The sequence below is a fragment of the Protomyctophum bolini genome (assembly GCF_963924005.1).
Source record: "Protomyctophum bolini genome assembly, chromosome: 9".
Lineage (NCBI taxonomy): Eukaryota > Metazoa > Chordata > Actinopteri > Myctophiformes > Myctophidae > Protomyctophum > Protomyctophum bolini.
In genome coordinates this window covers 33,890,702-33,917,558 of record NC_137870.1, presented here as the reverse complement: position 1 = coordinate 33,917,558, position 26,857 = coordinate 33,890,702, and the positions used below count along the sequence as shown (strand labels likewise).

Sequence of the window (26,857 nt, the reverse complement as noted above, 5' to 3'; positions counted from 1 at the left end):
TGATAGTGACATAAATGCATACTGACACACACATTTCAAAATGTGTCTTTGTAGTGTTTGTTTGGGCTTGGCAGTCCTTTCTTAACTGTAATAGCCTGTAGAAAATGTAATCATCCAGACGGATCGTGCAGTGGCTCAATGGCGACTGTTGCCCTTTAACCTCTACAGTCTGCAAACCCACTTTCTGTTTGTAGCCCACATCCTGTCTATCCTGAGTCTCCTGACACACTCTTGGAGATATACTGGAGGTATACTGCATAGCTGTTTCTTAGGCGAGGTCGCTAAGCTGCCTCTCCACATACTAATCTTATTATCAGCCCAAGCTGGCTTTAGTGGGGACTTGGGATTCACGGAAATCAAACGTGACAACACGTTGGAATATGACCACTGTGCTTTCAAGAGACAATTGCATTAGTGAGCAGGAGCCAGCCTGTTAGGGACATGGCAGCATGCAAGTCTGGCTGGGTGCATGGCTAGGTAAATACCTATCATATGATAAAGACAAGAAGGGCTAATTGGTATTTTGTGTTTTTGTTAGTTAGTAAGTATAGCTATAACAGATCATTCCAGGCTGAAACTAGAAATGCACTCTGTCGAGGTGCCAACTTGCAACTTACACCCCCCCCCCCTCTTGCATTATCAGGCTGTAATTGCATGCACCTTTTAAACTAAAATTGCTGTATACGGAACATAACCTCAAATTGCACCTTCTTAAACTAAATTGTGAAGTTGTTCACATAAAGTGTACCTACCTTTTCTACTACAGGGAAAACATGCACATGTATGTTACTATTTAATTTAATTTATTTATTACTCTTTCTTGCACTCTTTATTCTATCCCTTTGTTTGCTGTGTTTTGTTGTTTGAATGTTAAGCTATCTATATGCTGCTGCATTGTCTGTAAGGAAGCCAAACAAAAATAAGTTTTATTCTTATGTACGTACCTGTACACAAAATGTAACAATAAAGTACAACTTTGACCTTGAACCCCTTGTTGGCGGCAGACGGTGGGGAATCATTTAATTGACGGAACACGTTACCTAGCGACGGGGACGCTGATATAGACGGTGGATATCAGTGAGACCATTCTGAATCAATATATAAAAAGACGTCAAAAGACATTCTTGGCAACGAGCGCCATTGGGAAAAAAGACACACACTCACACACACACACACTCATGTTCACTTAAGGACACACATGGCACCTCCACACAAACAAACTGCCTATAGTATTTGGCTTTGCTCTTTGTCATGCCAGCTATTCTTAGGCCACTCATGGTCAGTTTATGCACATGGCCCAGGCTTCCAAATATCAGTATGGCAAATCTACAACGATACCACAGGTTTATTATAATTCCAATTATACCACAATTATCCACACACACGCTTTTCCAAGTGCTTAAAGCGCTTTACAATGGTTCATTCATTCATACATTGGGAGGTGAAGCGGCAAACAGGTGCTCACTTCCCACATTCACACACACCAATGGTGGCAAGCTCACACCAACCGACTCATTGGAGGCAATGTAGGGTTTAGTGTCTTGCCCAAGGACACTTCGACAGGTGGAGCCTGGATTCACACACACACACACACACACACACACACACACACACACACTATCCATTAAATCTATCCATGCCTTGAAGCTAATTCAACAAATATGTTCTTGGAATTGGAAGAAGCTATTGTCCAGAGCAGGCACTCACCAACTACAATTGAATCAAAGTGTTATTAATTCTGTTGTTTTTGCCTCATTCCACACAAGTCGATCTCAGCTGTACACTAAATAGAAAATGCAAAGCATGAAACACGATTCTTCCTCAGTGGATCGAAGATAAAGACAGTGCATTTCCCTCTAATTTAAGTACCATTTGTGCAAACATGCATGCACAAATGAAGGATTGGCTCATACAGTACAGTATTTACTTCCTCGGAACACAGGTCTCTGCCAGGCCAAGTCAATCTTAGCAAATCAGGATGAAATATCAAACAATAACAGGCCAATGTGAAGTTTTATGGCAATCGGATGCTGCATTCATGACACGCCTTCGGTCTGTCTGGCGGAGACACAAATCAAACAACAATGTTGTGTTCCAATAAGCAATCATTTTCAGAATAGAACTTACGAATTTTGAGACTTAGGGCACACTCTAGGAAAAAGGAAAAGGAAAAGGAACCTGCGTGAGTTCACCATACCATCATAAACTATTTGAGCACTGCCATGGTTACTAGGCTTATCTTATCAGCTATGAGCAGGTTTCTCAGGAGCAGACCTGTTTGCTACGTACATCAGTGCCAGCCAAGAGCTTGACACGGTGAATAGAAATGAGTAAATTCAACCATAAACACAGCATGTAGACACATACAGTAATAAAATAATGTAACCTGCATGGCTCCAAACCATGCTTCCTGTGGAGCTGTCTGATTTTCATGAATATATTGTGAAATGTATATGTGAAAAAATTGATACCTGGAGGGGCCTTTTCAACATTCCTATTCATTATCTGTCCATTGCCACTGGTTGGTCTTAGTGATTAATGTACTGTCATCAATAAACTAGTATGAACTTTATGTATGCTAGGTGATACACGTCACGCACGCACACGCACAAAATTGGATTATAGGTTCTTGACAACTATGTATGACCAACTTCCCGGCACTACACACACTGTGAACACATCCTCCAGTTCTCCAAGATACACACCAAGATTAAAGTCGATCCGATCGGTTGAACGGTTCTTGAGATATGTGGGGGGATGTCTCTCTCTCATCACACACATGCATCACACACGTCACGCACACCTTCAGCTTAGCGATGGGGAGCCTGAAGGATGGCTCATTTCAGTAACTGATCACCTGTTGTGTACCAAGGTAAACGATGCACACGGGATAAATCAGTCATCTCTACAACATAAAATGTTGTTCTGTCCACTCTGGACTGCAACAATGTCCTTTGTAGCTACAGCATGCAGTATATCGTACCAAGCATGGCAAATAGGTGCACCTGCTACTCGGAAATGTGGTTTGTAATTTTAGAAGCTCTGTTCAAACCAAATAATGTTCTGAACACAGAACACACCACTTGGTGTTTGTGAGTAGTGAAGAAAAAGAACGGGTTATGGAAGATCGACAGAACGTACACAGAATATTCATGGGAAATACAAAAACGCAATCTTCCTTCAATGGTGGGCATTACACCAAACCAACTCCAACGTTATCGAGGCAAATTAACTTCAATGTGTTTCCACAGACCGGCCTGGAAGACCCTATTTTAGCCTCACATCCATGCATGAATGTTCTGGGTAACCTAAAACCAGATGTCATTGTTAAGCAGGTCATTACAAGCCTGCCCTCCATCTGGCCAGAGCAGACCAGCAACGATGCCTCTCACTCCAAGATGAATACTAATCTCTCACCTCACAGACAAAATCATCACTCTTCCTCTTCTTTGAAAACCATCTTTTTCCGTTCTGCAGGCCTATCATCTATCATTACAAAACTAACCAATCTCCAATCCCAGCTTGCCTACAAATCCATTGTAGCCGATTACACCGACCACTGACAAATAATAAAATCCCATCTTCCATCACTTTTCTACAACAGCAAAACAAGACAATAACTAGAAAAAGTGCCCTTCTGGACACAGGTCTCCACCAGGAGGATAGGAGTTTGTGGTGATGTTTGGCAAAATGTTTAGGAGTAATAAAATCGTGTGTGTGTGTGTGTGTGTGTGTGTGTGTGTGTGTGAGACACGGCTTGGCCTGTTGTAGCGCCACATTTCTTCCTCAGCCTAGTGGGAATATGCACAGTTTCACTGCAATCGGACACTGCGTTGAGTCGTTGTGGCGATTTGTACAAAACGGGTACAAAGCGGGCTACTCGTGAAAATCATATGATCATATGACTATGGAGAACATGTGTACCGATTTGCGTGAAATTTAGATAACATCTGAAGGAGTAATATTAGAAAATGTGTTTTACATATGTCGGCCTCCTGGTGGCGCTATAAAGAACAGATGTGAAAAATTCCAGGCAAAGGTTTTTCCTTGGCCTCTAGGGAGTTGGCATACAAAGCTATCCACAAATCCGTGCAGTTGGAGGTAAAAACACTTCAGCCAGTTATAGCGCCACCATGAGTCTGAGTTGAAAATGTTCACGTGGCATTTCTTCCTCGGTCTAGTGGGAATGTGCGTGCGCAATTTCACGGAAATCACACGATGCGTTCATGATTTGGAGCATTTTGTTTGAGCACTGAGCACTCCTGCGAACTTTGGAAGCCAATCTTAGCCAATCAGGATGGAGTCTGAGAAATCTGAAAGACCAGTTTCGTTGAATGGCTCTGAGACTGTACCAATTTGCGTGATGTTTGGACAAAATCTGTAGGTGTACTGTCCAAAAACTTTGGTTTTGCACAAAGCGGCCTCCTGGTGGCGCTATGACAGGCCGTTCTGGAAATTTGGTGTGGTGGGGCAGAGGTTCATTGTTGGCTTCCAGGGAGTGTGTGTGTGCAAAATGTGGCATCGACCGGGTTAAAGGTCCCGGAGATTAGCTGTTCACAGACAGACGGACAGACGGAGTGCAAAACATACTCTCTCACCATGCCTTCGGCCTGGTGGGTACAAAACTACCACCAACAAAATGGAAAGAAATAGAATAATGTTTCACTATCATAGTTTAACCGGCGTTTCTTTTTTCCCCCTCTCTTGTAAGAATGTTGATGATTTGATTGATTGTTGAATAGTATATTAGACAGAATGTATAAACAGCAACAGAGTCAAGTAGTTAGTCAGGTATGCGGGCACTGAGGGCATTGAGGGCAAGGTTGCATTTACAATAACAAAGTCAATCCCATTTTCAATTGCTTAACTCTGTCTTCTACCCGGAGTCAGTTTAGCCAGTTTATTTTCACTAGCAAAGTGGGTTAGCAAGAGGCGGGTCATGGGTTCCAGGCCGAGAAGTAGGATAATTAGTTTGGGATGTCTGAAGCTTAGTCTTAACATTGAGATTCTGGAGAACCAAGAGGTGGAAGCATAGTCAAATAAAATTAGAGCATCTGCAAGCGTCTTGAGAGCACTTTTGTTGACAGAAGAGGAAATTCTGCATGCTTGCATTACAGAAATGAGGACTGCTGTGTCTTGAGGAGATCTATAAACTACAACCTGACAGTTACAGTAAGACAAGGATACCAGAAAAGAATAATTATAATTAACGGCAACGGAAATAATTATACAATGAACCATTCAGCAGATCAAAGCCAGTTTCCAAATTTCCATCTAAGCATACCAGTTTGTAGCCGTATCTGTAGGGTGTATTCAGAGTGTGTGTGTGTGTGTGTGTGTGCATACGCATGTGTGCGTGCGGCGTGTGTAGGCCTACTCAGTGTGTGTGTGTGTGTGTGTGTGTGGACCTCATCTCTGAAGCCCACACACAGTGTCCATCAGAGCGAAGGTCTCATTTAAAAAGGGAATGTACCTCATTAGTGTCTACCATTTCCCCATGGTGCACCTGGTCTCATATTGTCAATACTAACGACCCTCGCATTCGCTGAGACACTGAGATGCGTCATTTACTGGCTAGGCTCAGCAGGGAGGACCAATAAGGCCAGTATCGCTAGCTACAGTACATGCTTCATGTCTCATTTGCATACTTTTTTTCTCTACAGAAAAATAATACAGTAGCACAATCATAGGGAATGTGCCGGGGCCAAAGCAAAGAGCAAGTCTAATTGGTGCCGTGACTGTGTTCCTTGTCAACTGTGCTGATGGCCCCCATCTCCCTGGCGCCTGAACCTGCGCCTGGCCATGCCCGCTTGGCCACAGCTGGCTACATCATTAGTCACACGAGGATGGAGCCTAGATGGAGATGTGATGTGGAAGGACTCTTGTCAGGCTGCAGTGGCAGCACCTTTACTGCACTTACTCAATCAGTCTGTATTTCATTACGGTTCACTGAATCTTTCATCGCACCTGAACTTGAACTTTATTCAATCACAAACCGTATGTATGATTAAAGATGGATTAAGGGAACTCACTAAATAAAATATTGGTACTTTATGGTTTAAGAACTCACTCAGATATCTGTCACTTTAATTGAGCATTGTCAGCACTCTGAAGTAAAATATGGTACCACCAGATTCAATCAACTATGGGTACTTGGCATGGCATGGCATGGATACATGTAGAGAATATATAGAACCAGCATGTTTGGCAATCAGTTTTGAGCAGCTTGCACTTTTATGAGCAGAGAAGTACACAGAGTGAGTTAACACCAGTAGTCTGTCTAGATGCTGCATTCTGAACTAGTTGGAGGTAAGAGAGTGACTTTTGGTTTATGCCAGAAAGGACAGAAATACAGAGGTCGAGTCTTGGGCAAATAAGAGCATTAATATGAATGACTTTTTCCAGGTCAGAGTGTGAGAGCATCGGCTTAATTCAGCAGATGGTTCTTATCTGAAGGAAGCAGGACTAATGTATGGTTCAAAGCTTAAATCTAAATCAAATAGTACTATATGGCAATGGGATTCACATTAGCCCAAGTGGACCAAGGCTAACGAGACAAAGGGTTTCGGGGACTAATATATGGACTAATATGACTTCAGATTGAGTTATTGAGTTGAAGATATTTTTTTGCCATCCGACAGTTGGCATTACTGAGACAATCTACAACAGCAGCTATGCTTTTTGGGTCACCAGGTCTCTGGGGAAGGTATAACTATCTGTGTGTCATCTGTGTGGCAATAAAAATAGACATTGTGACTCTGGATGATTTGGCCAAGTGGAAGTAAAATGAAATTAGACCTAACCTTGTGGTACACTCAGGTAAGGCGAGTTATAGATGAGTAATTATTGGATCCAGCAGGAATGTCTATTAATTATCGAATACAGATACTAACAACTAAGGGCTGTGTCCTTGATGCCAACCTAGGTATATAAATGGCATTATCTACTGTGTAGATCTAAGCTGCACAATAATTAAAATGCACTCTCCCCCACTGTCGGCTGCTAAAAGTAGGTCACTGGTTACCTTGAAGAAGGCAGTTTCTCTAAATCCGGTCTGAAACCTCTCAAAGATGTTATGACACATATTGTAAAAGCTAAAAGTTGGGTTGAAAATCAGGCACCAGCACAACAAAACTCTTTTCTCTCTCTCACACACACACACACACACACACACGCACACACGCACACACGCACACACGCACACACGCACACACGCACACACACACGCACACACGCACACACACACACACACACACACACACACACACACACACACACACACACACACACACACACACACACACACACACAGCCAATAATTGTTGATTCTGATGGAATGTCATGTTGAAAGAAGAAAATAAATCCAGAATCCATTTCACCCATAATGAAGAAAAATGCATACAGAAATTATCAAAGCAAAAGTTTGTTTAGGGACTCCAATATGTTCGTGTGACATCAAGTCATTAGAACATATATTTGCTTGGTATCATTTTGGTATATACTGTACATAACCTTGGGTAGAAGAACCCATATCCATATGTCTTTGGAATGTACTATTATAAAGTGAACAACACACAGAGAACAACACACAGACTGGTAGTAATACTACCAGTCTACTCTGTAATTTCCACGTATTGGTGGCTGAAAAGAACAATAAATACTAGTCTACACAGAACAATACACTGAAGGAGGGCACACATGTGTGGCGATAATAAGACCAGCTACAGCTAGAGTACCCACTCATGAATAGCACAATCAATTGTGTCGTTTGGTGTGCCCGGAAAAGCCAGAGTCACTGCTGCTGGGACATTAACCTGAGTCTCCCACGGTGCGAACTCGTGTTATACCTTAATTTAAGCCATTCAGAGTGCCACTCACTCAACTCATGAGAGCAGTTCTACTACAACACAGCTTGCAATGCATTCACGGTCTGCTTCCGCTGATGGCCTCAAACCCACTTAGACATAGACCCAAGATGCCTTAAAAGCCTGTCGAGGTTAATCTATTTTGATTGCTACTCTAAATTATATTAGCCACTTGTATTTGTATGTGAAAACGCAGTTGGGCATTGTCTTTAGCCTCTCCGTTGTTAAACCCCTTTAATTCTTCTTTGATTTTGTATAAACAAACCTCAGAGCGCTGTGGTACACAATATCTAGCCAGTGCAAACATGTGGCAGAGGCATGCATGTAAATTAGTTCACCATAGTCTAGTAAAGGGTGGAATGTATTCACGACTCACAACCAGTTTTTTTCTTGCCAACAAAGGAGAAGCATGACTTATTTCTAAAATGAAATCCTATATTTATGTGACATTCAAATGTTAAATGATCATCAATTAAATGCTACCGAATACCTAAATACTATAAGCACAAGTGACACTAATTCAATTTGACTGCCCTGCAAGGATACAAAGTCCGTAGGAGAAACTGATGTCTTCCTGGAATTGGAATTCAGTTTCATCTTTGTGGCATTCAGCACAAATGTCAAGCCAATCAGCTGTGATTCCACAATACTACAAGAACACTGCAGATACTAAACAGACTAAGAAGGAGAGGCACCACAATAATAATTGGCACAAAATGTAAATGTGCAAAATGTAAACGTTGCATTCTTCTGTATATTTAAGTGACAACTGTAATTTTGGGTTTTAGTTCAAACTTGGCAGATGAATTGGGGTTAAGGTCAGAACCTAACCATAGATATTTGCATGTTCTTTTTTTAAGCACAACCCATGGTCAAATTTAGCCTTACGCTTGTACTGTACATAGCACGTGGCTTGGGTGCAACATATCCGAGTGCATTTTAGCTGTCCTATAAATCTTCTTGTTAATGTCTCCATTGTACATTCCACGAGAGATAGCCAGTAATTAGTGTTATATAAGGCTCTGTCTTAGTGTTTGGTACTTTGATCATCGGATTGTGTCCATCTTGTTTTGTTGAATCAGATTAGCTGTACCACTTCATACGTATGACGTATTGAAGTGCGTGCGGGGTGGGCAGGGGGCACTTATAGTACAATAAGTGGGGTCCTCTGACCCCATTTACAGACTTTGAGAATCACTGCCCTAGGAGTATGCTGAGGTACTACATTTAAGAGAAAGTGGAAAAGGAATAGAAATAAAACATTGACAAACCTTGTGTGAACCTGCAGATATGTAAACAGTTAAACCATTTAAATCAAAAAGTTGACTAGCACAATAGTTAGCAATACGGGGGAGGACTTTTGCACTCATCATAGAGGTTCTCAACTTCCCATAGAAATGAATGGATTTAAACGAGACATTATAAGGAGACTGCAGTGCAGTATGTGTCAGTACACATTATCAAATCACAACACAAGGCCATGAAATTTCAATAGATCTCTATCTTAATATCTGAAATACTGTATGGTGCAATCTTGTGGTCAAGGCATGACCATATTTTCATACATAACTTCTGAACTATTCATCATAGAAGGATGAGACTCGAAATCTTGTCTTAAGCCATTTCACTGGGCTTCATTCGGTTTCATAATCATAGATCATGACCTATAGAAGTTTGGTGTTTTCATATTTGACCTTCATTTACTGTATATCATCAATCAACCTGCAATCATTACCGTTTTATCAGAGAATGTCTACCACAAAATTACAGCTCAAGTTTGTCTTAGATTCATACATCTTAGTCAGTGAAATGTGTTAGCACGCTATCCTATTCCTTATTGGTGCAGAGGTAAATGTTTAATCACCTCATTGCCTTGGTGAAGGTATGGGTCATGAATAACAGCCTTGAGGGAATGTTTGCTCTACGGCATATTGAAATTGTCCACCTATATATTTACATTGAGTTAAAAAAAGTAGTCCGGAGATGTTTATTGTGTAGACACTCATGCTTTCCAAGGTGTCCAAGTGTTTGGCCGGGGGGAGGAGTAGGACTGAATTTATGAATGAATATCAACATCCCAATACATCCGGATACTGGGGGGTCAAATTCCTGCTGTCAAAATACGACCCCAGTCAAAAAACACTTTGTTTGAAATAGACACTCACTGTATCATAATTATTATCTTTATTTTAGATTATTTGTATGCATTATCGTGCAAAGCTATTTCTGGAACTACTCCATTGATTGTAAATAGGAGACAGTTGTTGAGGCCATGTGAATGCATTTTCTGCTTCAAAACTATCAGCCCCTTTTAGATAACAAAAGCCCTCTCAGTCCATTTAGTTGTGCTCTGTGATGAGAGTCCCATGCTTTCAATAGACACATTTCAATGTAGAAGCATCTAGGAAGTAAAAGTATAATTCCTTCTCGTGTGTGGCCTCGTCATTTCATGTAAGGCTCCTGCTGACACCGTGCCCCACCCTGTCATAACAATAGATAGGACACTGTGCCTTAGCAGTTGGACGGAGTGCACCCTGCTGCAAGCTGTCAAGCTCCAGCTGTACTTCACAGTGGGGTGGCTAGAGTCTAATTTACCTTCAGCACATCACCCCTTTCAAACAGGCCTGGGACACGCATGCACGCAGAGTACACCATGCAAACCACACCACCCTCATTCTGACGAGCTCCAAAGGCTTCTGGGCATCTGCATGGGGAGCACAGAGCTTATAGGCTTCCCCTGTAATTCGTCGTTCCTGATAAGAGCTCAACTGAAATATGAAATCAGATCACTCAGCTTCTTAATTACCCCCGTGCGTGCTGCATTGATTAAGCCCCTGTATTGAGAGGCAGGCATCGAGCCCCATGCAGTCACAAAGCTAGACCTTCGCGTACGGCAGCAGCAGCCCCAATAGCCTTCGCTCTGTCACTATGTCAGCACTGCTCGCCTCTTGCATGGAAACACATGACAGATCTGGGAGATGAAAAGGCTAACCCTCTGCCTGCTGCCACGGTAATAGTTTATAAATACCTCCTTCAAAGGCCCATGATGGCGTATCGGCAGGGTGGTTATGGGCTCTGTTGTGGTGTGACATTGCAGACCAATTTAAGATTCCACTCTGCCTTTCATTCCCTGCCACCGTTTCCCTGCCATAGGGACAGAGTGGGCAGAGGGAAGGGAAAGGAAGTCAATGTGGGACTTGTGATGGACAGCTGGGCTGCAGAGGCTTCTGCCCCCACCAGCCCAGGAGTCGGACACAAGCAGCATGGTGGCCTTTTCCAACAACGAGAACACATCACTGCTGTAATAATCATCAGTGTCAGATTACAACGGTTTGCCTTCATTGTTTGAATTGTAAAACACACACGCGTGCGAACGCGTACACTCACACGCACACAACAACAAACTTATCCGATCACAAGTGACTGTGGGTAGCAGTCACTTGTATACACACACACACTGTATAAACGGAAACCTAGACGCTTTTAGTACTTACACAAAATGGTGGGGTATTATCTCTGCTGTGTGTATTAACTGAGTTGGCTAAATACTGTAGGGAATATGTATACAAACATTGTTTCCCAGCAGAATGTGCTACAGTAGGTCTAGTTTAGCTTTGAGGATAAATATACAGTGTTTAATATCAAAGCTGCAAGGCATTTAGCATAAACACATACTGTAGGCATGCACACCTCTATGACTGGCGGTAGCGATACCTACTGTATGGTATGTATTATTAAAAGAACAAACAGCAGCCTGTTTGACAAAGGTTAGGAATGTCCATGAACTGTTTTGAAGTGCTTCAAAGAGGACTACCCGAAGCCTCCACAACAAAAACACCTTAACATACAACGACACAGACACACACCTCTGTTTCTAATACTGATTCTCAATCAAATTTACAGTATTGTCGGTCATCAAGGAAGTACTGGACTACGGTTTCAACGTACAGTATACCATAGAAGAGATTAGTAGAGATATGATTAGTGAAGGATGTATTCGTAATGTCAGTTATGATTTAACGGTCATGAGTTCATGGTCGTAAATAATAGCTGAGATAAAAGCTGGAAAGGAAGCCTCTTTTTCATATCGATATCACTGCAGCAGTGGTATTGATGTATGGGGGTGTGAGGGACTCACAGGCAGAAGCAATGAAGGCATTTGGAGTATCAGAATACTTTTTCCCACATGCTTTGTGTTTCTATGGCAACAGAGATAATTGATGGTCCCTTTTTTGAGCTCACTGAGGTCTGGTCAGGTCAGTGCAGTAATTGCATCAGGTAAACTGGCTACGCTACACTACCAGACCTCCTGGAACGACAGAAACTTGTGTGGTGGTTATCCAGATTTATCCAGGCTAACCAAAGTGATGTCATGGGGTTATTGGGGTTTCAGTCAGTCTTTAGCAAAGAAATACATAATGTACATAGAAATACAGTATGTAATGTAAATTATGTCTACCCTGCAATATTCCCTTGTAAATTCCCAAACATATTGGCCATCCTTTTTCTGCCTTTATTTGATAGTGTATAGTAGATAGGAAATGGGGGGAGGGAGATGGGGAGACACACGGAGTAAAGGTCATCGGGATCGGGAGTTGAACCTGCGACACACTGTCAGGCTGGATTAGCAGCCTACATAGGTGCCCGGACTGCTAGGCTGGCCCGGGCAATCCAGAATTGATGGCAGATTGCAGGTTCATTCATATAAATATACGGACAACGTCGGACATAATTATAGCCAATATAATATGATTCTGATCGAATTACTTTGTAAAGATAATTCTGTTAGTTTAGTTAACTAACAGCATTAACTGCATTTCATAGAAGGAAATTGGGAATTGGATTTAATTTCTATTTTATGATTGTCACATTTGTAATATTTTTGTATCCAGACAGTTTGTCACTGAATTACATTTTAGCTTACCTCACACATTAGCTGATATCATTTAATGGCTGTGCATGGGCACAACATTGACATCAATAATTTGTGAGAATGAGGCAGAGTTTCAAGCTGAATGGGGCCGTGTAAATTTGGACCATGTGTGCATGCATGGATAATCAATTTAAACACAATCAGAAAGTTAAGAGGGATTATAAGGCCCCTGTGATAAGATAGCACATTCAGAATGGCTTAAAATAGCTGCAGATAACACTAATGTAATCCAATTCAAAAGGAGCCTTCTCCAAATATTTATTATTGAAGCACCATCTGTTTAAAGCCTTTAGGGTCAGTGCAATATGTACCGTTTTGCACTAAGAAGGCAATTGTCCTACATTCCCTTCTATCTAGTGCACCCCTACTATATGCTGATGCCTTTGTACTGTATGTTTTTGTTCATCTTTAAAGTATTGAAAAATCACACCCGTGTGAAGTGAGGGGAGCTCTTATCATCATACATCATCTCATTCCGGCCAATCAAAATTTGCATCCTCACCTTCATCTTCAATGTTTGCGTTTACTCAATGTTTGTGTTTTCACAAACACTCAATATTCTTTTTGTCTTTTGTGCCTTTATTGATTACAGTGAAGACGGACAGGAAAGAGGTAGAGAGAGAAGGGGAGAGACATGCAGCAAAGGTCGTCATGAACGGGACTCGAACATGCGACGCGCTGCAGGCCAGAGCCTATATGTGGCATGCGCCTGGACCACTAGGCCAGCGGGCGCCCCAATGGCATTCAATGTTAGTGTTTACCGTTTGCACAAACACTCAAAACTGGCCATTCATTGTCAATGGCATTCAATGTTTGTGTTAGGACAAACACTCAAAGCTGGACATAAGAGGGGATAGCGCCCCTCAAAATGTATGAAATTGTCCAAATACAATATATGCAATGTTAAGTAATTCTCCATAGTGACGGTGGCTTTTGGTTAAAAGTGAATGATAGTGTGTGTAGCGTACGTGTTCAGGGGGGCGTCTTTTGGTGTGGCTGTATTGGCACAGTGACACTGTGCTGCCAGATGGGACACGGAAAGGGCTGATCAATCCACTTGATTGAGCGCAGCGCTCTGGTGTGAAAGCCATCAATTCTGTCAGGCAGGGTCTTGTTGAGAGGTCAAAGTTCTGCTATGTAGAGAAGGTGTTCTCTCTGTCTTGATATGGATCTTCACAGCAGCTTCCACAGTGTTTCCATGACACGACATGCCAGGGCATGTCTCCGATTAATTTCTGGTGACATATTTACGTTGTTAGTGATGTTGGACCCAAGGTAGGTAAGTATAATATAAGTATATAGTTGGTTAGATTAAGCAGGTCACCAATTTCAAGTTCAACGAAGGGTTGGCTGCCATTCCGATGTGCATAATTTGTTTTGTTTTGGCCCAGCTGACCTTTTGACCCAGTTTGTTGGCTTCCACTGGTATAATTCCAAGGCTGCACTGCAAGACATGCACAGATCCGTTTCATCAGATGGTGCAGTTAAATAGGTCTGGTGCAGCTGCGCATCTCTGTCTCAACCAGCAAGAGTTCTTGCCATCGACGCTCGCACATCTTTCGGCATCACATCTTTCTTGGTAAGGATCTTCCAAAGGGAAGCGTGAGTGTCAAAAGCACTAAGCAGCCTTAAGACCGAGAAAGGCAATGTATTGTAGACATGTATGTCTTGACGGAACTCATGTACCTTCTCAATGATGAGGCGGAGTGCAGATATCTGGTCCGTTGTGCAGTGGTTTGGCATGAAGTCCACCTAGGATACACCTGGGATAGGGTAATGCTGCACTAAATGATTTAGATGCTATATTCTTTTGGATGTAGATGTGCATATATAACCACAGCTCATTTACCACATGACCTCCCTATTCTGGGAAAAACATTCTGCTAGAATAGAAGATGTACAAACTCACGTGTCAGGGGGGGGGGGGGGGGATGAAAAATATAGCCCTGGGGGATCCCGGTCAACTAAGTAATACGGTTTAAGTGGTTAAAGTTGTCAGACATTATTGTACTATTAGCAACTTTCTAGTAGGCTATTTATTTGAAGTATTCACCTGATTTAATAGTGTTTGAACATCTCAGTTTAAACTATATAGAATGTCAACAAAAAAACATTTTGCTGTGTGGGAATTATTAACATTGTCTCAATGTGTTATGGATTGTCTATTAAGAAATGACACTTCAGAATAAGTAGTTACAAGCAGCTTTCTATTGATGAGGAAAATAAGATTTTGTTTTATCGATATAATATATTCTTTATAATTGTCCATATTGCCCAGCCCTTTTCTGTTGTGTAAAACCTGTAGACTGAATCTGAGCGTCGGGGTGAAAATAGAGATTACTTGTGGCGAAAGAGCTTGTTAATGAGGAGGACTGGGTCATTTTCACATACTGTTGTAGGCCTGCACATTTCCGGACGATTTGCATTTAAATTATAATTTGTTTGATCATACAGAGTAGACTAGAAACAGTCGAGTTTCTTATTTGATTGTCTGTCCTGCTGTGTGGTGGTCATTCTAATATAGCCTGGATTGTAACCTGCCATCTCCATTTTCACTTGTAGCTGTTTTTCTGTCGTTTTTAAAGACTCCTATGTTATCAGATGTGCACGTACTGCCATCTATTGATTACTTGTGATATTACAGCATCATGCACATTCAGACAGTTTACAGTCAAACAATGCCCAGGACACAGATATAGTAGATTGTAATTTAGGAGTACGAACCTTGTACACAGTACCGTCACACACATCTGCTAGCAAAATACTGGAAAATAAGTGTATAATGGTGTGTGTATATATATATATATATATATATATATATATATATATATATATAATTTCCTTGTTGTGTAGAATATATGTATTATTTCAGTTTATATTATTGCTGCTGCTGGTTTGAGGAACCAGAACTAAATAATTACTCTGTACCCATACACGAGATAATAACAATAAAATAAAATAATAACAACAAAGACACTTTAGACAGGAGGGTGCAGTACTTTAGTTCGACTAGTCAATGGTCTGAAACACGACAACCCACCTCAAACCCTAACCTAACCATAACCGCAAGCACGGGAGCAAGCGCTAGTCTGAGACGTGTCTGCATGTCGGACTAATGCTCCGTCGGATTTACATGCGGTCCCCATGACAGGATTATTATTATTATTATTTTCTTCATCTTATCTCTCTCTTTTTACCCTGGCATTGTTGGGGCTGAAGCAGGGGGCTACACCACCAACATCTCAAAGCCTTTATGGAAAACAATGTATTTTAAAGAGAAGAATCCAGTTAGTGCTGCAAATGCAAAACATGGCTTTACCACATTTGTGGAGGGAGGGGGGCGTCGAGGTCCGGGTCGGCTCGCCAGGTCCAGGTACCATCCAAGGGTTTTCCTTTCAAGGACACAAAAACCTGACCTGCAAGGCCAGGTTTCTAAATCAGTCTTTTGTTCCAAAAAAATCCTTTAAATCAAAACTATTAAATGAATAAAGAGTTCGATGTGATCAGTATCAAATCTTTAATCATTTTTATAATAACAGTTTATATCATTACATGCATGCTTTTAGAAAATAAAATTCAAGGTATTTTATAATATATATAATTATATATAACATGATATATATATATATATATATATATATTATAATATAATACACCAATATTAATTATTAAACCAAAAGGTCAAACATAAATCATAAATCAAATACTTTCAATATAAACAAACCAGTTGATCCAAGTTAATATGACACCAAGCCTATATAACTCACCGAAGAGTAACCAAAGATTGTCACAGTGAACAGGAACCTGCTGCTGCTGCCATGCCAAACAATTCGGCCATCTTGCATGAGGTGGGAGTGGGAGTGGGAATTATGTAGGAACTGATGTCACCTTTATACTGCCTTGATTGACAGTTGCATGGGTTGCCATTTGCGGGTTGCCATGTTGGCTGGGTTACACATGCTGCTGACTAAACAATGCAAATTATGTTTTGAGGTAATGTGTATGTGTGTATGTATGCATTGTACCAACAGGTGCCAAAGTGGCGCTGTTGAGCTAGAAACAGAGAGTGTTGCACTGTTGCCAGCTAATTACAATGTGGAGTGTGCATGCATGCGAGAGACAGAGGGCGGCTCGCCAGAACCGGGTCGGCACCCTGGGCGCGTTCCTGTGGGTCTGGAAGTTCCGGGGGCCCCACACAGAGTTGCACCACGGGTGTGATTTTTTCATTTAAGCTGGCTTTGTGCCCACAACCACATCTTGAGTGATGTCATTGTTTGTCTGTGTCTGCAGCCATGCATGCACCCCAGATGGAGACAGTCAGGGATTAACCTTCATTTAATAAACAATTGAATGACACAGTTCTGAGGATAAACATGGTCAAAGACATAAGAATAGTCTGGAGTGATGAGGAGAAGACAGGGCATTATCCTCTTGATCATAGAATCTATGGCATCATTCAGAATTTCTGCCAAGTTCAACACTTAATTCTCGTCACTCCAATTGTTTAACCCAGACAGATAATCCCTTTTTATACTGTCTTTGAACATATATAGGCCTACTATTAAAAATCAAATTATTCTGTAAATGCTCCAGTGTTAAAGTGTTGATATTATTATCCCAGCTACAAGTCCCAGAATGGATTGTAACTTATAACACTATGGATCAGCTAGCCTTGGGTCAAGACTACAGATGTATTTTATCGATTTTGACAATTTTATAGAAAGTAAAGGTCTGACTCAATAAAATACATCTGTGATAGATCCCGCTAGACCAGAGCTAGTTTAAATCCATGTCCAGCAGCTGTACTCAGCAATCCTTTGATTGCCAAGTTAACCACTCCAGGATATAAGTGATATCCTGAACATTAAGCAACTTGATAGTGCATATCGTTCGGCCGTAAACGGCTTCCGAAGTTAGTGGGAGGGGGCCTATTTTACAAAACAACAGAATTCCCAATCCAACCCAAATTTCAATCATATGGTGCAATTTCTCCAGAATTGCATCTTTCTAGTTTAGTACTGCTCTTGGAGATTTATTTTTATATAATTCTGTGAACTGGACTGTGGTCCACTAGAACCAGCCAGACCATTTTCAGTAAATTGATGGATTGGTCAAGGTGACCAAAATGTGGTCTCAACAATAAGAGGATTTGTAAGACAAAACCTGTTTCAAATCCAGAACAAAACAAAAAACGATTATGCTGTTGCCGGTGAAGATTCTAATCTCATAGTGTACATGCATAACCCATGGATGATTTTATTCCACTCCACCACTCCACCATCACACTGACAAAAGCAGGGAAGGGTACGAGTTCAGGACACTGTGATTAGATGAGATGAGATTTGTGTGTGTGTGTGTGTGTGTGTGTGTGTGTGTGTGTGTGTGTGTGTGTGTGTGTGTGTGTGTGTGTGTGTGTGTGTGTGTGTGTGTGTGTGTGTGTGTGTGTGTGTGTGTGTGTGTGTGTGTGTGTGTGTGGCCTATACATATACAGATTAGATTATACACGCACGCACACACACACGCACGCAGACGCACGCACGCACACAATTTCATAGTTTCAACAAAAGTTAGTCTAAAAATAATATATTTTTGTGCGTGCTTTATTTCAAATGTCCCTTTGGCATGAAGTGGGGAAACGGGCTCAGTTCACACGACATTAATGATGTGCTAATTAGCACTTAAGTGAATGACAATGTTGTGTAGTGTTACAATAAACCACAGTGTGGGTTGCCAGAGTGACCATGTGTTGTGTTACATCATAACATCAATATCCAGCTGAGCTATATTTCCTCACGAGAAGTGAGAAGCCAAAGTGAGTTGAGGGATTGAGCCTGGGATTTTTTACGGGGGGGAATGGGATTAGTCAACAGGATTAATCAAATACACGGCATATATGAAGGGACAGGGACACCAAAGAGATGGTGTCAGTCAGAAAATCCCTGGGGGGAAGAAGACAGCGTAGAGAAACTGCAACCAAACCTATATGTCAAAATCAAGATTGTATTCATCTCTCTGTCTCTCTCTCCATCTCTCTCTCTCTCGCTCTCACATCCATAGATTCCACACATGCAGCATCACTTTCCTCCTCTTTCACTAACCGTCGTTCCAGCTGTCTGTGTGTGCGTCGTAGCTATCCCTACTTTATTGTACATTATCCATTTGAGTCTATGTAAGCTGGAGGCTTGGCAGTTGAGACACTCTTTTTCAAACGTATAGTGTTATCTGCAGCTATTGGTGCTATTGTTTTTTCACCAAGCTGGTTATTTTTTGGGGGCCAAGCTTCAAACTGGCAGAACAGGAGGACGACGACTGCTGGGATCAGCTGATACAAATTCAGCTGTCCAGTTCAGAGGACTGGGCACCTTGTGAGTTGACAGTTTGCTGGCTTTTCTTTTATCTCTCCTCATCCTACTTTCTCATCGTTTCTCCTTCAGCGGCGCACGTCATTGCCATTGGTGCTACTGAACAGACCATGTAGATTCTGTAGACAGATTGCTTTGCTTTTATATATTTTTTGCGTTATTGTCAAAAATAAAGACTCAATTATCTCTCTCTCTCTCTCTCTCTCTCTCTCTCTCTCTTTCTTTCTCTCTTTCTCTCTCTCTCTCTCGTATATGTAGATGTTCAAGCTGATACTGTACTTTAATCAATAATCATGTGAGGGTCTTAATTAAAGTTTCAAACCAAATTTCTGCTGTTGCTTGTGCAGTGGAGATATACTGTGCATTGGGCTTCAGGTAACATCCTACCTGTACTATATACCCCATGTGCGAGTTCTATTATACAGATACAGAGATACATACTCTACCTGGTAGAGTAGAATTTTTGAACAAATGACTCTTGACGCATCTGTATGGTAGAGTTCATACAGATGCGTCAAGAGTCATTTATTCAACAATGAACGTTGCTGTTGTGAGTGCTTTTTGTATACCATTTTGTGAGCTTGATTTTCTCTGAGTCTCACATACCACCAAAACCACGATGTGCCCAGATTAGATTGAATTGCTGTTTATTTGGTTTATTTGTCTTGTTTACCGTATAAAGGAAATGGTTATGTCTGTAACTAAAGGTGCGTTCAAACCAGAAGATATATATTTGTCTCCAGTCACTTCAATTGCTTTACTTTGCATTGACTTTGTATGTAATCGCGTTGCTCTGACTATTCAGGTCTGAACGCAATTTAAGACATTACAGGCTGAAGAGTGGAGTGGAACATCATGACATTCAAATGCAATGTAGACCTATGCCTTATTTTGACACTAAAATGTACAGTACTGTAGATGTGACTGTTGTATCACTCCAATTGTCTCCATAGGAGACAGTGTCTCCACTGTCTGGTAGGCTGCAGTCAGTGAGATATGAGAATGTTAGTGTTGGAGGAGTGCAGTGTTTGGGCTACATAAAGCTCCACTCCATAGTCATGTACAGGGAACTATTATCTTTAAACATTGATAAAGTCAGTATTCTACTTCAGATATTATCTTACTAATGTGCTCAGTGTCTTCTGCTGTGGGGCATTGTATGTTTGGGTTTTCCTCAGCGAGTATGGCTTAGCATTGGTATACGGGATTACAGTTAATGTATACACTTGACTTGAATCTAGAAATTACTACAAATGTCAACATGGCACGAGGGTAAGCTAACTGGATCTTGTTCTTCTGTCTTCAGGGCCATGAGGTCAAGGATTGACTGACCTTTGAGGCTTTGATCCCAGCAATGATCTTTGATTATCCTAGATGAGACAATACCACAGTCACAGTGTAAACAAAGACAGAATCCATTGAGGTTTTATTTTTAATCCATTTCAATCCCTTGCAACCAGGATTGCTAAATTAATTAATTGAATTAATACAAATACACACACAATTTAATTATTACAGTTTTAAGTTTGACGAAAAATGCTTGTTGTTCACTGACTGAATGCAATCAATATTTTTGATTAACAGTTTTTAGAACAATTTAATTTTGACAGTTGCCTTCAGTTTGGTGGATGAAACAGAAGGCTAATAGTCTGCCTCCTAGACAATAGAGTGTGTGAGGCGTGACATCATCGTCATCATCATACCCGGAAGTTATGCGGGAACGCCTACTGAGTGGCAAAAAAACACTTTCTGGCCTTGATATATGTCATATCTGACGTATCATTAAATTATGTTAAACGACATTAAACTTACTTTGCCATTCACTTTATGCATGCGCATACCCTCTATTTAATATATTCCTGCTCAATACAAGTTTACTGGTTTATAGTGTACATGAGAACTTGAGAAGTGTGCTTTCTCTGGTGTGGTTTTTCTTTGGCTTTAAATGTTTTTTTATGCATTATGTAAAGTAAAGCACTTTGAATTGCCTTTGGATATAAAATGTGCTTGCCTTGCATTGTTATCACAAGGTCACAGTATCAATATTTAGAGGAAAATAGGATGAACAAATCTGATGAATTGAAAAATGAAAATGGTGGACCCTGTTGTAAACAAGTGTAATGCTTTATCAGTGTGTCGTCCACAGTAACAGCCTTTGTATTGAGTTGTGCATGTGAAATGTACTCATTCTGCAAACAGTTAATAAATACTTCAATCAATCAATCAAAACTGATATTCTGTCAATATTCTTACCAATATTACACTCCTATTCATATTGACCTTGCCAGAACTGTTTCCATAGCAACTATGATGTAATCTTACCAATGTCATCTCATTCTTTGTTGTTTAATTTACTTGTTCAAGCATAGCATGATGTTTGTGTCATGTTGCTTAATTGCTTTTCCAGGTGACACTGAGAGGTTGGAGATCCCCAGAAGAGAGATGGAGGTGGTGGAAGGCCAAAGGGTTGTGTTGCAGGCCTGGTATAGCCCTAGATCAGACATTGCCAAAAACTCTGTCATGTGGAACTTCGACAATGAAGCACGCAACTTGCATGTGAGTGAACCAGCAAAGAACATTTATCTCTAATTTGTTGTTTTGAAAATGTTGAAAATGTATAAAAAAATTGCTTTTTGGTTGCAAAGAAAACTGTTGCAGTCCTAATCTCCGGAGACATGTCCGTGACATGAAAGGTAAAATTGTTGCTGATCTGTACAGAGGAGGATCATGACCAACACCACTAATGCTAATGTCTTAATACAAAACGGAAGGATGTAATGTAATGAGTTTAAGAGTGATGCTAATGGCATTCTAGCTCTGGTACATATCCGCTATGACATATCCTAAAGCTGCTACTAGTGACTGTGTGTGCGTGTGTGTCAGTCTGTATAATAGTGTTTGACATTTACTGTGATTATAATAATCTCAATAGTTTAACTGTCTGTTGCCTGCAAGCTTATCTCAACCAGAAAATCTGCCTAAAATTCAACCTCCACCATCTGTACATGAAGGATGTTGAAATGGTTAATCTGCAGGAGGCTCAATATGCGTATAGCAGAAATAATATTTATTTGTTTATTTTTAACCCATTTTGGGCGGGAACCCCTTTTGGTGTTTTAAACATGTTATAATTTAGCTATTGAAAAATAGCAGATCTACAAGCTCATAGCGCGCCACTGAGTGGCACGCTACGAGCTTGTAGGTCTGCTATTTTTGACTATCACTGACATAGAAACATGAGGTATTTCAGGAAACTTTAACTTTAAATTTCGACGTCAGCCTAAATGAGAGAGAGAGAGAATTCACTCAAAGCAATTTAGGAATTTGCTCATTATTAAACCGTGTGTATGCAAATAATTCTAGCTTTACAGTGGCAGAATTCTAACTGTAGAAATCCTCTTGCTGTTTTCTTTGGCTCTGTGCAGATCATATCTTTCAGCTCAGGGGAGGTAGGTGGACCGATTACACCTAATGAATTCACCCATAGGGTTAACTTCAGCAAGGCCATGCCCTCTGCCAACCTGTCCATCTACATCAACAACACCCAAGAATCCGACTCAGGGCGCTACACCTGCGATGTCCTCTACTTTGGAGATTCTGGCCTCACTAGCTTCAAAGGAAACCTTCTCCTTAATGTTAAAGGTAATGATCTAGTCAGTGTCACCAATCATCAGTGTTACTTTAACTCTGAGAGTATATAAATGTGTAATGTCAGAGAGTATAGTTAACCGTCAGAAATGACTGTGTTTTACTGTGATTTTACTGTGTTCAAATATCTAAGCTTTGTAAATCCCTGATCATTTTGAGAGTTTTAATTGTTTTTCCTTCTGGAAACACGCTGCTAAAAGCAGCTAGACATTTGAGAAGATTTTATACATTCCTTTTTTCTGACCCAGCCCTATTACAGTAGTTGTCATGTGTATTATTAATTAAATATATACAGTACTCAGTGTATTTTTAAAGGGGCATTAAACTGGTGCACAAGTTCACCTTTACGTGAACGGGTACTGAAACACATTTTAAGATTTCGATTTGCTTCTGTATGTAGAGTTGTCTCTTCTAATTTATATAACTAATTTATAAGTTCATCAGCCTCACTCAGCCTGTGTGTGTGTGTGTGTGTGTGTGTGTGTGTGTGTGTGTGTGTGTGTGTGTGTGTGTGTGTGTGTGTGTGTGTGTGTGTGTGTGTGTGCGTGCGTGCGTGCGTGCGTGCGTGCGCGCGTGCGTGCGTGCGTGCGTGCGTGCGTGCCTTTCCATTTGTTCTACCACCCAGTCCGCCCCTCTCCTCCGGTGTGTACAATGACAGGGGAACCAGTGCTGAAGGGAAACGTGACACTGAGCTGTAAGTCTAGCCATGGGAAGCCTGTACCTCAGTACAAATGGACCAAGATAGCTCCTGTATCTGAGGTCTTCTTTTCTCCAATGCAGAGTGAGTAACTTTTCCACTGCGATTATTGTGTTCCTCTTCAATAACAAACACATTCATGGTGTTCACATTCATGCACACAATAAGGCATGATTTTACCAACCACACAGTCAAATCCTCAATGTTAATTTACCTTTGAGATGGTACAAATGTAACAAAATGGTAAGGTTCCATGTGGTTACATTTGTAGCACGGAATGTGATGATTTGATTGGCTGATTTATGATGATAAGAGCGCCCCTCACTTCACAGTGTGATTTTTATTTTATTACATTTTTGCCTTTGATCCATATTCTTTTTAGTTGAGCACCTGCCTTTAAATGGTATGTGGAATGGATGTGCGTGCAGCGTGACTGACCTCCCTTTGATCCACTCAGATGCTAGACCAGTGCCACATATGCTTCAGTATGGCCACATCATGGCTACAGTTTGATCTTGTGATGTGACCGTGAACTTTGACCGAGGTCGTGAACTTTGACCGAGGTCGTGAACTTTGACCGAGGTCGACTCCTGACCCCTTCACCCAGCTCATCCAACGTCTGATCGACATCGGATTAAATCTGTCGGACAACCAATTAGGCTCACGGCCAGTCGGCCACATGCTGGCGATTACAATACCCCCGCTGGATCAGCGTGTAACTGATCAACGTGTTTGTTTACAAGCTCCTGTCAATTGTAACATGATGCAGGAATCATTGGAAGAAGCGGGGGGAAAAACCCCATCCGCTTATTGTAGTAAATGATCCGTCCACAGAATGTTGTCAGTCTGTGGCTTGACTATGGCGGCGTTTACCCCCTCCTATACTTGCACAAGGAATTGACACCCTGCTGATTATAGTAAAATTACATGCAATTAAGACAGAACAAGACTTCTGAGCTGTGCAACATTGTGCGTCGAGGCAGCTCCATCTCAGGAGCACGTTCTTCTATCAAACGGATTTCGCATTGCGGGTGGTCTGAGGAGGCGCTTACCGCTGTCCTAAACCTGTGTGAGCAAGATAGCAATTTCAAGGAAAGCGCATCAACACGCGGGCCACAACCACACCTCCACCCGCAAATATAGGAGTTGGCAAGATGTATAGTGGGTTGTGTGGCCGCAAGATACCGTTTACGGATAGTGGAAGGTTCTAAACCCACTATATGCGGGTAAGCCATGGCGTACGTTAGGGGGCTATATTATGTGTCTGCCAGTGGTCGTTTCATGTGTCATGTGCTCTATCATGCCATATAGCAAAAATCCTCTTTTCAAATAAAAACATGTAAAGTATGCAACTTGCAAGCAGTGCATATGCTTATAGGCTATTACTTTAATATTTGATACAGGTTTCTCAGAACTGGTGCTGATGCTCCAGAAAAGGAAAATCACCAGCTGTTTCTGAATAATAGGATTTAGTTTGATTCTGTAGGTAGGGCCTAACCTAACATGCCCCCTGTCCTTACTTGATCAGCCCTCTCAGAGGCACAGGGTTGGATTTGGGGCAGAGAGCACATATTACATCTCTGTGTTCCACCCTTCATCAGTCTGCACTCAATCCCTTCCTCACTCACTCTCTCTTTGGCATCTTTCATCCATGCAAAACCCAAGAACGGAGATCCTGCCCCCAGCCCTTGGTTATCCTTGGGTTCATGGGTAAGGGTTTTCAGTTATGTGCTTCCAATTCATTTACCCCATCCCTACCTTACTACCATCCAGAAAATGTGATATCCCCCTAGGTTTCAGAATGCCAGCTAAAATCCATCATATCAAAACCCATTCCAAAGCTTTTGAGAGGAAAAATCAACCCAAATTGTATAACAATTTGCTCCTGCACCATTGCAGTTCCTCCCATGGTCCTCCAGTTCATCCATGGACGTTTCATCTTGCGCCATTCTATGAAATTTAACCCATTCTGACCTGAGATCAGATTCCAAACATGTCTTCTACATCCTGACAGTTTTCTGAAAAAGCTATGTTTCTATGTCAGTGTTCTTCGATTTTTCAAAAATAGCAGTCCTACAAGCTCGTAGCGCGCCACTCGGTGGTGCGCTATGAGCTTGTAGATCTGATATTTTTAAATAGCTAAAGCATAACGTAATGCTAACACCAAAAGGGGTTCCCGCCCAGATGGGGTAAGCATCCATGAGTGTCCTAAATTTGCGTATGCCCACGCCACAGCTTGGCAAGCTGACGCTGTGGGTCCAGCAAAGATTTAGTGAACCAAATATGATAGACAGTGGTTACATTTGGGTTGACTTTCCGTTTAAACCTTTACTTTGTGTTCTGTGTTAACCTTAGCTATACAGTAGCATTCCCCCAGCATCTCATGTTAGCCACATTTTAATAGCTCTCCTAGATATGCCGAGTCACTGTGCTGCGCCTGTGATGTTCCTTTTTACTGACACCAAGTTTGATTCATTAAATAAGACAATACTCGGCAGTAAAACAATACTGCCGAGCAGATACACAGTGTGCGGGTGTACCTTATTGCTTTCAATGATGTCCACTGGCCTATACGCACCTGTGCATACGCCTGATTTCTGGGTGTGCAAAAGTTTTCTCCTACAACTGACACCAAGTTTAAAATAACAATTGAGTGCACATAATATCAATACGAAGCAACTGAACAACATGTTATTTCAATGGTAGTGGATGGAGAGAGAGGATTTTTATCCAACCACGAAACGGCAACCAATGGGTGCGAAGAGGGGCACAACCACGGGCGGGACTTGACAAAGGGTGAATTGCCATCCAAGGCGTAAGAATAAATGACACCCTTTTCACATTGGCCTATTATAGCGCCACCAGGAGGCCACAACCTGGTGGAGACCTGTGCCCTGAGGGGCACTTTTTCTAGTTTATCTATCTCCCTGCTCTTAATGTTTAATGATGGTGTTTAATTGTGCCGAGCAGGGAGAAAAATGTAGCAGAGCCATAAGATAAAATATCATATGCACACTTGTATTCTCACTCTATAATAAATATTGGTTAAATCTATTTGTGAGTTGTCTGACTGAATGTAAGATGTTAAATGCAATGTCAGAAATCCAGAAAAACACATTCTGTTCAACGTGGTAATTAGGCTTATTTCCCTTTCAGTTGAGTGTTTCAGCAGCGAGCTGGTTGAAGAGATGTTTCTTGACTTTAGTTAACAATTAGTTAATTCATACTCTTCTACCTCTCTAACCACCTATTACAATACTATCAAATGCTGTATAATTTATGCCGCACTGTTACTAAGTATTGCCCATTGGATGTTTATGTAAATTACAAAGCCGATGCACTAAAGTAGAAT

The 26,857-nt window shown here is 41.3% G+C and overlaps 1 protein-coding gene across 1 annotated transcript in view; it reads left to right on the top strand.

Moving 5' to 3' along the window:
• Positions 1–26,857, top strand: part of esamb (endothelial cell adhesion molecule b) — a 39,476-nt gene that overhangs the window by 8,982 nt on the left and 3,637 nt on the right. The window contains exons 3-5 of the mRNA XM_080773034.1: positions 21,568–21,716; positions 22,586–22,802; positions 23,434–23,589. Coding sequence (XP_080629160.1) covers positions 21,568–21,716; positions 22,586–22,802; positions 23,434–23,589 — 522 coding nt within the window. The remainder of the gene's footprint in view (positions 1–21,567; positions 21,717–22,585; positions 22,803–23,433; positions 23,590–26,857) is intronic.